General features: G+C 39.0%; 1 protein-coding gene across 2 annotated transcripts in view; it reads right to left on the bottom strand.

The window, feature by feature from the left end:
- LOC137616381 (alanine--glyoxylate aminotransferase 2, mitochondrial) overlaps nt 1-15,000 on the bottom strand; it is a 150,922-nt gene that overhangs the window by 110,443 nt on the left and 25,479 nt on the right. For both annotated transcript variants that reach the window (XM_068346070.1, XM_068346071.1), the window contains exons 2-3: nt 2,154-2,224; nt 926-1,110 (exon numbers count right to left, since the gene is read on the bottom strand). In XM_068346070.1, the coding sequence (XP_068202171.1) occupies nt 926-1,110; nt 2,154-2,224 (256 nt within the window). The remainder of the gene's footprint in view (nt 1-925; nt 1,111-2,153; nt 2,225-15,000) is intronic.

Below are 15,000 nucleotides of genomic sequence, written 5' to 3'. Positions count from 1 at the left end.
AAATCATGTTTAATGGATTACAGAAAAGATTATTGAAAAAAAAGTCAATATAGTGTATTTTTCCACAAATTTTCTACAAAAACATTATAATATAAAAAGAAGGTACAAAATACGGGAGAATAGTAATGATGCATGAAAGGAAATCATGGGTGAAAAAGAGAGCACAGAAATTGCTACATGTAACAGAAGTTATAATATTACGGATGTGTTAACTGAAATAACAGAATAAGGACTTGGCAAAGTAACAAATGTGAGATACTGCAAATATAATAGACGATAAAGATAGATTTGTGAATAAGCGAGTTTAAGTTCGGTGGACGTATGAAACATTCATTATTACAATCATACTTTGTCTGGTCACTGGACCCGATTTTCAAGAGCTTACAAAGTGCGGGAAGAGTACTGAAATCGTTGAAAATATCAAAGATACTATATCATCATAACGGAATGGAAAGTAGTATGTGGTGGTTGGGATTGATGAACGTAAAAGAGAGGGGAGATTGAAAGGCCCAATAGAAGTAAGACTACATAAGGGATTATTGGTGGGGGTGGTGGAGAAAATAGCTGAATACGGGTGGTAAAACGAAGGGTGAAGAAAGCTAGTCAGAAGCACTGGGCGAATAAATCCACATTCAGGATTAAGTCAAGCAAGACCCAATATTTTGACCAGATCTGTAATAAATATCCAAATGTGTTCACTGCCTTTTCCCCATCTGGCTAAAAGTTTATCACAATTACCATATGCCTAATTCACTCCTATACCCAAGTATCAAAAAGATTCTTTGCATCAATATTAGCAAGATTTTCCTAATTCAGAGAGAGAGAGAGAGAGAGAGAGAGAGAGAGAGAGAGAGAGAGAGAGAGAGAGAGAGAGAGAGAGAGAGACTTAAATTCAAGAATTTAACTCTTCTTATCCAAAACATACGGATGGCAGTGACCTAAGCTGACAGTGACAATTCCGCCGAATAAATCAAGGTATCTTCTTCCCGTGTGATCAAATAACCACTGCATGTGACCAGCGTGGATAAGCAACGGGTTGGTAAAGTGCGGAACCATCACAGGGCTTAGGAAATCCTTTCGTATTTGTCTGTTATCTTGATATGTTGGCCCCTGAAAATAAGCAAATAACAATCATAATGGAAAAGAAAATACTTTTTAAAACGATAAGTTATTTTAGGTGTAAGTTTTAAAATTGAACGAGCAAATACAAATGAATGATTTTGGCCCAATAGTGTTGAATTTTTTTTTTTTTTTATATAAAATTATTAAATAATGCTGTGGATTCTATTTCAATAAATGTCATTAAAATGGAGAGGGGGTGGTATATGAAAATCCATAATAAAATCACATACATGCATAATAGTTCTTATAAAATGCTAGGTATAGAGAACTCAAGTTAGCACCTAAAAATTAGTCGGCCAATCACCATTATAGCACTCAATGGAAATAGGAGTAGAAAGATGTCAGGGAAAGATGATGGGACATTTACGCTCAAATAAATGAAATTGAAAAACACATGCAACGAATATATATACAAACATTGTGGTTTTTGTTAATGACTATAGTCAGAACACGTCTGTTTTTATATAAAATAAGACTATGGTTTGATAATCTGTTGAAACATTGATAGGGCTGTCAGTTTCCGTCCCGTACTCATGTTGTGTAGAGGCAAAAGGCGCTGTGAAGCAAGATGCATGGCCGAAGTGGGAGAGCTGATGAAGCCAGATGTGACCGATGAGGTGCGCCTTGAAGCGCAGTGTAAACTGTCCTTTTTAAAGGCAAAGTCAAAGTGCGCTAGTCTTGCTGATTGACAAGTGGATGGAGCTTTCCCTTGGCCACCTCTTATAGTTAAAAAAGTAACTCGTTCAAATTTAAAGGCTATTCTAGCTTCGCTGAAGTCATACTTCTATTAAAGGACGATTGTTTTATTCGAATAGGAACAACTAGATATGACAACTTCAACGATCCATAATTACGATGAATATTGGAATAAAACATAGTACCTAAGAAAAGGTACCGCTAATGCCTGATTTCAGGAGACCTTTTAGTTTAAATCTAGGTCAACAATATCATATAATTAAGGTATTCCATAAATCTTTTGTAAACTAAGTTCAACAGGTTCTACTCGGGGAAAAACATCAATTGAAACTTGCCTTGTATGGTGGTGGTTTGTAATCACAAGGTGGCATCTCAACGACGTTCTGTGATGAGAGCAGCCTGACTCCTGGAAATATCAAAAATCTAAAAATCAGTTACATCTTTTAAATTTATGTAGAGAGATCTGAAAACAGTTCTACTTTTTTCATAACTGATGGCTACTTTGTCTGTATCCATCTATTCATTTCTGAGTTCAATCACATGTCAAATCACATACAAAAATTCTATGTATAATAGCGGAAAAAATTTAGGTCACCCTTACTTCAGGATTACCCCTTTGTCCATGCACGCACGCACGCGCGCGCACACACACATACACACACACCAAATAGTCTGGCATATTCTTTACATATTCTCCTGTCCTCATATACCTGTCAACACTAAGATTACCAAACAATTCTTTTTCCCCCCAAGGGGTTATTGCACTATAATTGATCAGTGGCCACTTTTCTCCCGGTAAGGGTAGAAGAGACTCTTTAGCTACGGTAATCAGCTCTTCTAGGAGGGCACTCCAAAATCAAACTATTGTTCTCCAGTCTTGGGTAGTGCCATAGCCTCTGTACCATGGTTTTCCACTGTCTTGGTTAGTTCTCTTGCTTGAAGGTACACTAGGCCACACTATTCTATCTTACTTTTCTTCCTCTTGTTTTGTTACATTTTTTTACAGTTTACATAGGAAATATTTATTTTAATGTTACTCTTCTTAAAATACTTAATTTTTTCCCTTGTTTCCTTTCCTCACTGGGCTATTTTCCTTATTGGAGCCCCTTGGCTTATAGCACCTTACTTTTCCAACTATGGTTGTAGCTTAGCAAGTAATAATAAAAACAATAAAAATAATAAATAAATAACAATAAATAATGAATAAATAACAATAAATACATAAATAACAATAAATAATAAATAATAGCAATAACAATAGATAATAGCAATAACAATAAATAAATGATAATTAATTAATAAATAATAAATAAACAATAAACAATAAAAATAAACAAATAATAAATAATAAATATAATATACAATATACAATATATAATAAATAACATACAATAAACAAATAAACAATAAATAAAATACTAAATAATAAATATATATATAATGATAAATAATAAATAATAATAATAATAATAATAATAATAATAATAATAATAATAATAATAATAATAATAATAATAATAGTAATATCCAAAGCTCGATGGGAACTGCCCGCAAACGAGCAACGCCCACATAAACAACAGTTGTGTTGCCAGCTGGCTTAGTCAAACCCGGGAGCATCCAAAGCTGACTGTATATATTTATGACCTAATTTCTCTTTAGCACAAAATGGCTGTAATAAAACATTGAAATTTATCTTTGGACTGATTACATATTTTTTACTGATTACAATATTTTTTAAAACAGATTGTTAACGAAAATAAAAACATTAAATACTGCTCTTCGTATTCCCCAAGAGAGATTAGTTCACCTAGAAGAGTTGGAGGACCTAGCCTACATGGCTAAAGACTATGAAGCGTGAAGTAGATGATGAATGGAGAAGTATTGATTTAAAAGCTCAAGACAGAGATGACAAGCAAAATCTAACCGTAGGCGGCGATGATGATGAATTGAATATTACCGTTTTTCATGACTATATTTAACGATTAGTTCTCTTAAGCTAGACAATGAAGAACAACTTTTATTTTAGATTTTACTTCGAAAATCAATGAAGTACTCCTGAGAAAATGACCATTTGGAACAAAGTATAGATAAGCAGAATCAATCAAAACTAAACCAAGGAAGTGTTTGAAAAACTGTGAAAAATTTTGCTAAAGGTATTATACCTTCCTGCCAGATATAATTTTTTTTACTCTGAAATAGGTTACAATGGGAAATGTTTAGATGAAGAAAAAACAGTAATATTCCATACTGGTTTGATTTGAAGACTAATATAAAAATAAGGGAAGAAAAGCAGATTAAGTGGGTAGTAATTCAAGTAACCCCATTAATTTTTCCATCTAGCAACACCTATATTATTTTTTTTTTCTTGGGGGGGGGGGGAGACTTTAACATGATGCATATTAAGGACTATGAATGTATGGAAAGAGTAACTTTCTCCGTATGATTTTTTCTCTACGAACAGGAAGATAAAAGTGTTAATGCTCATAAAACTATTTTATTCAATACTTTTCTTTTCCAAACTATATTGGTAGTAATGTTACCTAAATTGCTAAATCTTCTCTTTGGAAACTTTGCACAAGCTCAGACCCCAATTTCTACATCAGTGCACCCATGGATTCCTACACCCACCTCCTCCCGTCGTACCCGTAAGTTTTCCGTCCAGAACTTCTTCAAACGCCAACAATTCCAGGTAAACACAGTATCTATCACCATGTCAAGACGACGGGGCCCCCAGTGTTCACCAAATAAACATTCTCCAAAATGGAAGAAATGTGCCTTTGCCAAAAGGCCTCAAGTCTATGGTCGTCACCCTTACACATTGTCCTAAGAAAGATGGCTTTCTGTGTCCGTGTGGACATTACAGGTACATGAACATGCAGACAGTAACAGGTCACTACCCACTCCGCAACATCACAGACGTGACCTCCTACTTACACAAAGCAAAGGTTTTCTCAACGCTCGACCTCCTGAAGGGGTATTATCAGGTGCCTGTGAACCTAGAAGACATCCCTGAGACTGCCATCACCATCCCCTTTAGTACATACATATTCAATTACTCCTATTTTCGCCTTCATAATGCTGGGGCCACTTTTCAACGTCTCATGGACGGCACCTTAGGGGACCTTCCCTTCTGTGTATGTTACGTGGATAACATACTGTATTTGTGTTCTCTTCCTCTAAAGATGAACACCTCCATCATCTACGCATCGTGCTCGACCGCCTACAACAGAATTACCTTGTAGTCCGGTAAAACAAGTGTACCTTTGTCACCAAGGAAATATCGTTGTTAGGGCACCACATCACTCCTGAAGGAGTCCACCACTCCCTTAGAAGGTAGCAGCCAATTAAAACTTTTCCACGCCATCGACTGTCAAAGCACTGCAAGAATTCTTGCGCATGATCAACTACTATCACACCTTTCCTGCCAGCCATCGCTGCCACTTCTTCCCGCATTTATGCCTCCCTTCAGTCAAGCCAAAAGACCTGAAGTGGGGGTCCCCTTCAAGATGCAGTCATCTGCAACGCAAAAAATGCCCTATAAAATGCTGCTGCTCTCACTTTTTCTAAGCTGCATGCACCTCTTCTCTCTCCACCAATGCCAGTAACGTCACTATTGGGGCAGTAGTCAAACAGGTGGTCAACGGCTCGCCATGCCCATTGGCATTCTTCAGTAAAAAACTGTCCAAGGCAGAATCCGGCTACTCTACCTTCGATCACGGATTGCTGACAGTGCACTTGGCTGTCCGTCACTTTTGCCACTTCTTGGAAGGTACACCCTTTGTCATTTGCATGGACCACATGCCTCTGGTGGACACCTTCACTCAACAGTCCGACACATTGTCCGCCCATCATCACCGACATCTCTCTGCCATGGCTGAATACAATTGTACCCTGGGAAAATGAAACCTGTTGCCAATGCCCTGTCAAGAAACATATTGGCCACCATTCACCTGAGAATGGATAACAATGCCTTCGCAGAAGCCCAGCAAAAAGACCCAGAGTACCAAGCATATATTACATATTGCATATCCCTCTGATGGGAGGACGTCCTTCTCGATGACTCCAACGCCAACCTCCTCTGTGATGCCAATACTGGTAGACCTAGACAATATATACCTACTCCCATGCACCGACAGGTGTTTGATTTCATTCATGGCCTTTCACATCCCTCACGCCATTTTACTGCACAGCTACTGAAGACAAAGGTCATTTGGCATGGCATTACTAAGGATGCTAAGGATTTTGGGTCTGCGCCTGTACTTCATGCCAAACCTCAAAAGTACATGGACACAAGGATTCAGGAGTGGGCGTTCTACCTCAAACTCGGCAGCGCTTTGCCCACATTCACATCGATGTTGTTGGTCCCCCTAATCATGTCCCAAGGATATCATTTCCGTTTTACTGTCATCGACTGCTCCACTTGTTGACCTGAAGCCTTTCCCATGGAAACTACAATGTCCACCTCATGTAAATCTGCCTTACTCTCTGGATGGATAGCGAGATTTGGTATTCCTGAGCATATTACTTCTGACAGGGGTATCACTATCACTTTAACCTCTCAATTGTGGACATCATTAGCGAATCTCCTGGGAATTCCCCGCACCCTCAAAGCAGTTTTTGAGGTCTCGCTGCAAGGACTCCAAATGGTTTACCAACTTCCCTCGGTCCCTCTGGGACTAAGGACCACTCCTAAAGATGCCCTAGATGTCTCAGCAGCTAAAATGGTGTATGGCGACCCATTGATATTCCCTGCAAAAGTTTTTTCGTCTACAACCTCCTCCGACAATCTCCAGCGCCTATGTCACGTTGTGTGAAAATTTACTCCATTGTACCAACCGTGTGTCACACAATTGTACATAATTCCTTCTGTATATATTATGCTTGTATCTTCGCTCTTCCCTCGCACTAAAACGAACATGAAAATTCATGTCTGGTTTTCCTCTGTAATATTGTCACCTTCTCGAACATGTATTTTCCTGTTGCCTTGATGTTTTGTATATAAAGGAAAGTGTTCCTTAATAAACAACTCAGTCGTTTCCAATCTCCCTTTGAGTTCACACCCTTACTCGGCGCCTTCACATTGGTGACCCCGGAAGTCGACTCGCTCCCACTGCCTTCCACCCCCACCTCCCTCGCCCCTCCATCGTTGGTACTATGACGGAGACTACATCAATTGGCGCCGCGGCCGCCCCATTGAAACTTTCACCGTTCGCCACTGGAGAGGCATTTGCTTGGTTTCAACGCGCTGAAGTCCACTTTCGTATCAGGGGCGTGACTAGCTCAACCACCAAAGCGGATTATGTTCTCGCGGCGATACCCGAGGACACCTTCCCAGAAATATCCGACTGGCTTTGTGAACAAGGAGACACCCCAATAGCGTATGACGCCCTCAAATCATACCTTCTGCAGCAGTACTCGCCGTCGCCAGCCGCCCGTATAGCAAAGCTTTTTCAGCTCTCGCAACAACCATTGGGGGACCAAAGAGCTTCGCTTGCCCTCAGGGAAATGACCAGTATTGCTCGCCTTCAACCTGCCGTAGACGGCTCTCCTCGTGTGGTGAACCTAGTTCGTGCCCTTATGGACAGCCACTTCATGACCTTCAAAACCTCCATCAACGCCTCCACTCGTGACGAAGAGGACACCTATTCAACTTCAACTGAAGCTGACGTGAATGCTGTAGGACATACACGCCTATGAATGCCGTAGGACATACACGCCTATGAACGCCGTAGGCCTATGAATGCCGTAGGACACGCCTATGAATGCCGTAGGACACACTCGCCTATGAATGCCATAGGACACGCCTATGAATGCCGTAGGACACACGCCTATGAATGCCGTAGGACACACTCGCCTACCCCGTGACGAGCCGGAGCGGCAACACAGCCACCCATCATCTACCACTCGCTCGCACCCCAACCATCGACTTCTACAGCCACTCACTGCTGCTAATCGGCGCAGTTTTTACTACTACCTCTCCAGACTCAGGGCACCTATTTAACATGTTCAGTATGTCATTTTTAGAGGGGGAGCCATGTACCAACTGTGTGTCACACAATTGTACATAATTCCTTCTGTATATATTATGCTTGTATCTTCGCTCTTCCCTCGCACTAAAACGAACATGAAAATTCATGTCTGGTTTTCCTCTGTAATATTGTCACCTTCTCGAACATGTATTTTCCTGTTGCCTTGATGTTTTGTATATAAAGGAGAGTGTTCCTTAATAAACAACTCAGTCGATTGCATCCTGTCTTTGAGTTCACAACCTTCTCCCTCCCTCGTCACACCATGCTTCCAGACTTACAGCCCCCAGCTAAGCAACAAATACCGACAGATCTGCACTCAGCAACACAAGTTTTTCTGCCCAACGACAATGGCAAGCCACCATTAACACCCCCTTACAGTGGCCCTTTCCTCGTGATTTGTCATACGCCGAAAACATTTCCATTCAACCTGAGTGGCAAAGAAAACTGGGTCTCCATTGATCGCTTAAACCCTGCATATCTTCTGCCAAATAACCCGTGTACAGTACGCCTCTCAAGAGCAGGGAGTCCTATTTCACATGCATGTCATTTTTAGGGGGTGGGGGGGAGCCATGTACCCGACATGTTTCACACCTGTACATTGTAAATGTATTTTCTTTTTTTTATTGTATATTGTGCTCTACACCTCTCTCAACAGAACTGGTTTGAACCTGTTTTTTCTTGCATGGATCTGTTTGAATTTTTGGGACTCTCTTCCACTGAAACCGCTGTATAAAACGCCTGCTGTATGTTGAAATAAACTTAGTTTCATTCACCTTGCTTCTCAGTTACTACCTAACTGGGAGTCTGCAGAATATCAGCGCCATCTGTTGCCAATGCGCCCTACTAAAGCGGGCAAAAGCTCAAAGAAATCCAAGCGACATTCTTGTCTTCCCTATTCTGTCTTTGGCACTGTTTTTGGCGTGTCTGAGTGACATCATATTACCAGCCATGGGCAGTGTCTGGTCCTTTTACTTAAGCAAGTAAAGTATAGTATGAAAGGGATGCCTTATCCAGATCCATTTCTCTGATATAATGCTGTGGGCCATTTCCTTCTATAAATCTCAATTTTTTCATCACTTTCTTTTTATCTTTAAGAGTTTCTTCTATTTTTTTCCATAATTCTTTTCTTGATATCTCAAGAACAAGACTTGTATTGTCTTCACTTATTCCTACAGTTTAACCTTTGCAACTGCCCCATAATAGTAAGACCATCTTATTATAAAGAAGGTCTTTCTAATGTCAAAACTTGCATATCTTCTGCTTTCTGTCTGTATGTAAAATTGGTACCTTGTATTACTGTTTGTCATAGATATGTAGGCTACAGTGTGTTAATAACTCAAAAGAAATAAGAAAAACTACAGACATTCTGTACACAGTCGCCAAGTACTAAAATAGGCATGTGAGCATGGTAATGTATGTACACTTCTTGGGGAGTTTTAACTTGTAGTCGGGCTTGAGCGTCACTAAAGCATCTACTCAAGACACTTTCCCCATCATAGCTTTGTCCTACACAGCGGGATCAAATCAAACCAGATTTTCTTCTTATACATAAAATCAGCTAAAATGGCTTTATAAACCTTTTCCATGTAATATGTATTAATGTCGTATTCCTTCACAACCCCTTCACTAAATTACCTAACAAAAATAACGAGCCGATTGTACTTCCATAAATTTCGTGTATTTGATATTTGTTCCAATAGTTGATTAAGCCATTCCGATACTGAGCACTAGCGTAATGGCCGTTTCGTCTATCTAGCTTTTTCTTTAGAAAAGGACTAGATTCTGCAATTAGCTCCAGTTTCTAAAAAATTTCCTGAATTTAATGCCTCGGCAACCCCTTGTGACAACGAAATGGCAATCCTTGCCTTCCTAATAAAACAAACTTTCAAAATAAGTTTTACATAATCCATTTTTTCCTCAATTTCCTGTTGCCTGACATAAGCTAAAGAAGATGCTACACATTGGGTGGAACCTGACTGAATACCTTTGAAATTAGACCAAGCTACAATCCAGTTAATTTCTCTTGCTAGTCTAGTGTTGCTTAAGTCGAGTACTAATATCTTTCCATTTCTTTGTTCCAATATCAATAAATGGTCTTCCCCCAAAGTCATTAATTAATTTGAAAATAAAGTAATTAGATGTATAAGCTCTTATAGAAAACGATCTCACCTTAATATTTTAACGGGCAGCTATTATAAGTTGTGTATTATTTATGTTGCTCCGAACATGTTAAAAATAAATTTTAAAAAATCCCTTTCTACACTTCAACATTATTACATTCGCCAACTCCACTGCGAAGGTTATGTTTTGATAGGCTTGTATTTATTTGTTTGTATATCTGTCTGTGTGATTGTGATTCACATAACTCAAAAATTATTTGACTGAATCTCGTGAAATTTGATTAGATTTTAGAAGTGACTGGGTCAGAAGTCAAGGCCATGGTCACGAAAAGGTTAAAAACGCCTTTTTGCCATATCGTGGCCAATTTCTATCTGATTTCCATATAAGTAATGCCAAAATATGCATAATTCCATTGCCTAACTTGTGATATACAGCATGATATAGTGATGTCATTAATCATTTATGTTTGTACGTGATTCGCATAACACAAACTATTTGACCGAATCTCATAAAATCTGGTGGGATTATTGGCCATGATCCAAGGAAAATTTTATAAGATTTCTGAGTGATTAGGTCAAAGGTCAATGTAACGAAAAGGTAAAAAAAAAAAAAACTTTTTTTGCTATATCGTGGTCATTTTACATCCAATTTGCATGAAAATGGCGACAAAATGTTTAATTCAACTGCCTATTTTGTGCTATACAACATGATATAGGAGAAAGGATGCGCTCTATCGAGTGCTTGTTCTAATTTATATTTTATCGACACTTTCGTGAACAGTGCCTTCATAATAACTATACATACAAACATAAATACATACGGATTTTTTTCCCACATTTGGGAAATCAAAGTTCCTGAACATAGAATACCACAGTATCTGGAAGCAACTGTAAGGTATCGCATATTGCCATGCGGTCCAGGACTCAATGGTCCTGGATTTTGCTAAATATCTCCAAAAAAGAGAGGATTAAAAGGAATGAAAAATGTCTCATCATACCTGAAACAGACTTAACAATAATAACAACAAAAATATGTACATGAATTATATCAAACCACTTTCAACCTGTTGAGAAATTTCTTTCCTGAATTTTCCGTTGGTATGATATAGAGGGGATGCGCTCTATCGAGTGCCCGTTCTAATTCATATTTTATCGACACTTTCATGAACAGTGTCCTTGTAATAACTAGGCTATGCATATAAACATATATGCATAAACATTTTTTTCCTATAACCGATTTGGAGGACCCCTAGAGAGCTTTGACACCATTGTGTATACTAGATCCATACAGTTACCAAACCAAACAGTTTTATACATATTTACGAGATGCAGTATCTAAGGACAAAATATAAACATTATACATCTTTAACCAATAGTATACAGAAAAGAAATAATTTTGTAGTTACCAAAGGGCCAGAATTATACAATGCAAAATCAGTCTTTAAATAAGAAATATTGACACATTTTCCACACATACTTTGTATCTTTCCTGTATTATGAAACTCATAAACCAATGAACTTACATGCACGAACGTTATATGAGAGAGAGAGAGAGAGAGAGAGAGAGAGAGAGAGAGAGCCCGACGCTGGGGCCAGGGAGCGCATTCCTCTCCTGCGTACAACAGGGGGAGGGGGGAACTTCATAGTTACGCTGTGAAATATAAGTTAAAGGGTCGGACACCAAAATGGAAAAAAAGGAGAACAGCGGTACGTACAGCAGGGCGTTAAAAGCAGTAAGAAAGCTGCAAAAACACTAAAAACTTCTACAATGCACAATGTGAGGTGAAAAGGCTACATAAACCCCAACGTGAGAGAGAGAGAGAGAGAGAGAGAGAGAGAGAGAGAGAGAGAGCGGTAAATATTCCAGAGCGCAATTTAGCAAGCGTCGAACACTAACCGACCTTGGAAACATTACTCTGGCGCCTTTGACAATCAGACTACTGTTGTCGTTTCAAAAAGAAATTCGCATGAATAGGGCCTAAAAAATCCCACAGATTCCCACAATGTATTCTCACGCTCCCACAAAATACCCCTTGAGAGTAATATATATATATATATATATACATACATATATATACATACACACATATATATATATATATATATACATATACAGAACATGTATATATACATATATATACAGTGTATATATATATATATATATATAGTGTATATATATATATATATATATTATATACTTATATAGTGTATATATATAATATAAATATATATATATATATATATATTATACACTTATATAGTGTATATATATATATATATATACAGTACACACACATATATACCTATGTATATATATACATATATATATATATATCATACATATATATATATATATATATACATACATACATCATACATATACCAAGGCACTTCCCCCAATTTTGGGGGGTAGCCGACATAAACAGATGAAACAAAAACTAAAAGGGGACCTCTACTCTCTACGTTCCACCCAGCCTAACAAGGGACTCAACTGAGTTCAGCTGGTACCGCTAGGGTGCCACAGCCCACCCTCCCCCGTTATCCACCACAGATGAAGCTTCATAATGCTGAATCCCATACTGCTGCTACCTCCGCGGTCATCTAAGGCATCGGAGGCAGCAGCAGGGCCTACCGGAACTGCGTCACAATCGCTCGCCATTCATTCCTATTTCTAGCACGCTCTCTTGCCTCTATCACATCTATCCTCCTATCACCCAGAGCTTCCTTCACTCCATCCATCCACCCAAACCTTGGCCTTCCTCTTGTACTTTTCCCATCAACTCTTGCATTCATCACCTTCTTTAGCAGACAGCCATTTTCCATTCTCTCAACATGGCCAAACCACCTCAACACATTCATATCCACTCTAGCTGCTAACTCATTTCTTACACCCGTTCTCACTCTCACCACTTCGTTCCTAACCCTATCTACTCGAGATACACCAGCCATACTCCTTAGACACTTCATCTCAAACACATTCAATTTCTGTCTCTCCATCACTTTCATTCCCCACAACTCCGATCCATACATCACAGTTGGTACAATCACTTTCTCATATAGAACTCTCTTTAAATTCATGCCCAACCCTCTATTTTTTACTACTCCCTTAACTGCCCCCAACACTTTGCAACCTTCATTCACTCTCTGACGTACATCTGCTTCCACTCCACCATTTGCTGCAACAACAGACCCCAAGTACTAAAACTGATCCACCTCCTCAAGTAACTCTCCATTCAACATGACATTCAACCTTGCACCATCTTCCCTTCTCGTACATCTCATAACCTTACTCATACCCACATTAACTCTCAACTTCCTTCTCTCACACACTCTTCCAAATTCTGTCACTAATTGGCCAAGCTTCTCTTCTGTGTCTGCAACCAGTACAGTATCATCCGCAAACAACAACTGATTTACCTCCCATTCATGGTCATTCTCGTCTACCAGTTTTAATCCTCGTCCAAGCACTCGAGCATTCACCTCTCTCATCACTCCATCAACATACAAATTAAACAACCACGGCGACATCACACATCCCTGTCTCAGCCCCACTCTCACCGGAAACCAATCACTCACTTCATTTCCTATCCTAACACATGCTTTACTACCTTTGAAGAAACTTTTCACTGCTTGCAACAACCTTGCACCAACTCCATATAACCTCATCACATTCCACATTGCTTCCCTATCAACTCTATCATACGCTTTCTCCAGATCCATAAACGCAACATACACCTCCTTACCTTTTGGTAATTATTTCTCGCATATCTGCCTTACTGTAAAAATCTGATTCATACAACCCCTACCTCTTCTAAAACCACCTTTTATTTCTAAGATTGCATTCTCTGTTTTATCCTTGATCCTATTAATCATTACTCTACTATACACTTTTCCAACTACGCTTAACAAACTAATACCTCTTGAATCACAACACTCATGCACATCTCCTTTACCCTTATATAGTGGTACAATACATGCATAAACCCAATCTACTGGTACCATTGACAACACAAAACACATATTAAACAATCTCAACAACCATTCAAGTACAGTCACACCCCCTTCCTTCAACATCTCAGCTCTCACACCATCCATACCAGATGCTTTTCCTACTCTCGTTTCATCTAGTGCTCTCCTCACTTCATCTATTGTAATATCTCTCTCATTCTCATCTCCCATCACTGGCACCTCAACACCTGCAACAGCAATTATATCTGCCTCCCTATTATCCTCAACATTCAGTAAAGTTTCAAAATATTCCGCCCATCTTTTCCTTGCCTCCTCTCCTTTTAACAACCTTCCATTTCCATCTTTCACTGTCTCTTCAATTCTTGAGCCAGCCTTCCTTACTCTCTTCACTTCTTTCCAAAACTACTTCTTATTCTCTTCATATGAATGACCCAATCCCTGACCCCACCTCAGGTCAGCTGCCCTCTTTGCCTCAAGTACCTTGCGCTTTACTTCCACATTTTTCTCTCTATATATTTCATACTTCTCTATACTATTATTCTGCAGCCATTCTTCAAAAGCTCTCTTTTTCTCTTCCACTTTTACCTTCACTCCTTCATTCCACCATTCACTGCCCTTCCTCATGCTGCCTCCAAAAACCTTCTTGCCACACACATCACTTACAATCCCAACAAAATTTTCTTTTACTAACTTCCACTCCTCTAAATTGCCAGTTTCTCTTACTTTCACTTCGTCATATGTCATTTTCAACCTTTCCTGATATTTACTTTTTACCCCCGGTTTTATTAGCTCTTCAACCCTCACTAGCTCCCTTTTACATCCACCTACTCTATTCCCCCACTCTTTTGCTACAACTAATTTTCCTTCCACCAAAAAATGATCAGACATACCGTTAGCCATACCCCTAAACACGTGCACGTCTTTCAATCTTCCAAACATTCTTTTAGTTATCAACACATAATCCATTAATGCCCTTTCTACTACTCTTCCATTTGCCACTCTTACCCATGTATACTTATTTTTATCTTTCTTTTTGAAAAAGCTATTACTTATCACCATCTCTT

Source organism: Palaemon carinicauda, chromosome 22 (assembly GCF_036898095.1).
Source record: "Palaemon carinicauda isolate YSFRI2023 chromosome 22, ASM3689809v2, whole genome shotgun sequence".
NCBI lineage: Eukaryota > Metazoa > Arthropoda > Malacostraca > Decapoda > Palaemonidae > Palaemon > Palaemon carinicauda.
Note: the sequence above shows the minus strand (reverse complement) of the source record. Positions and strands in the feature narration are given on the sequence as shown.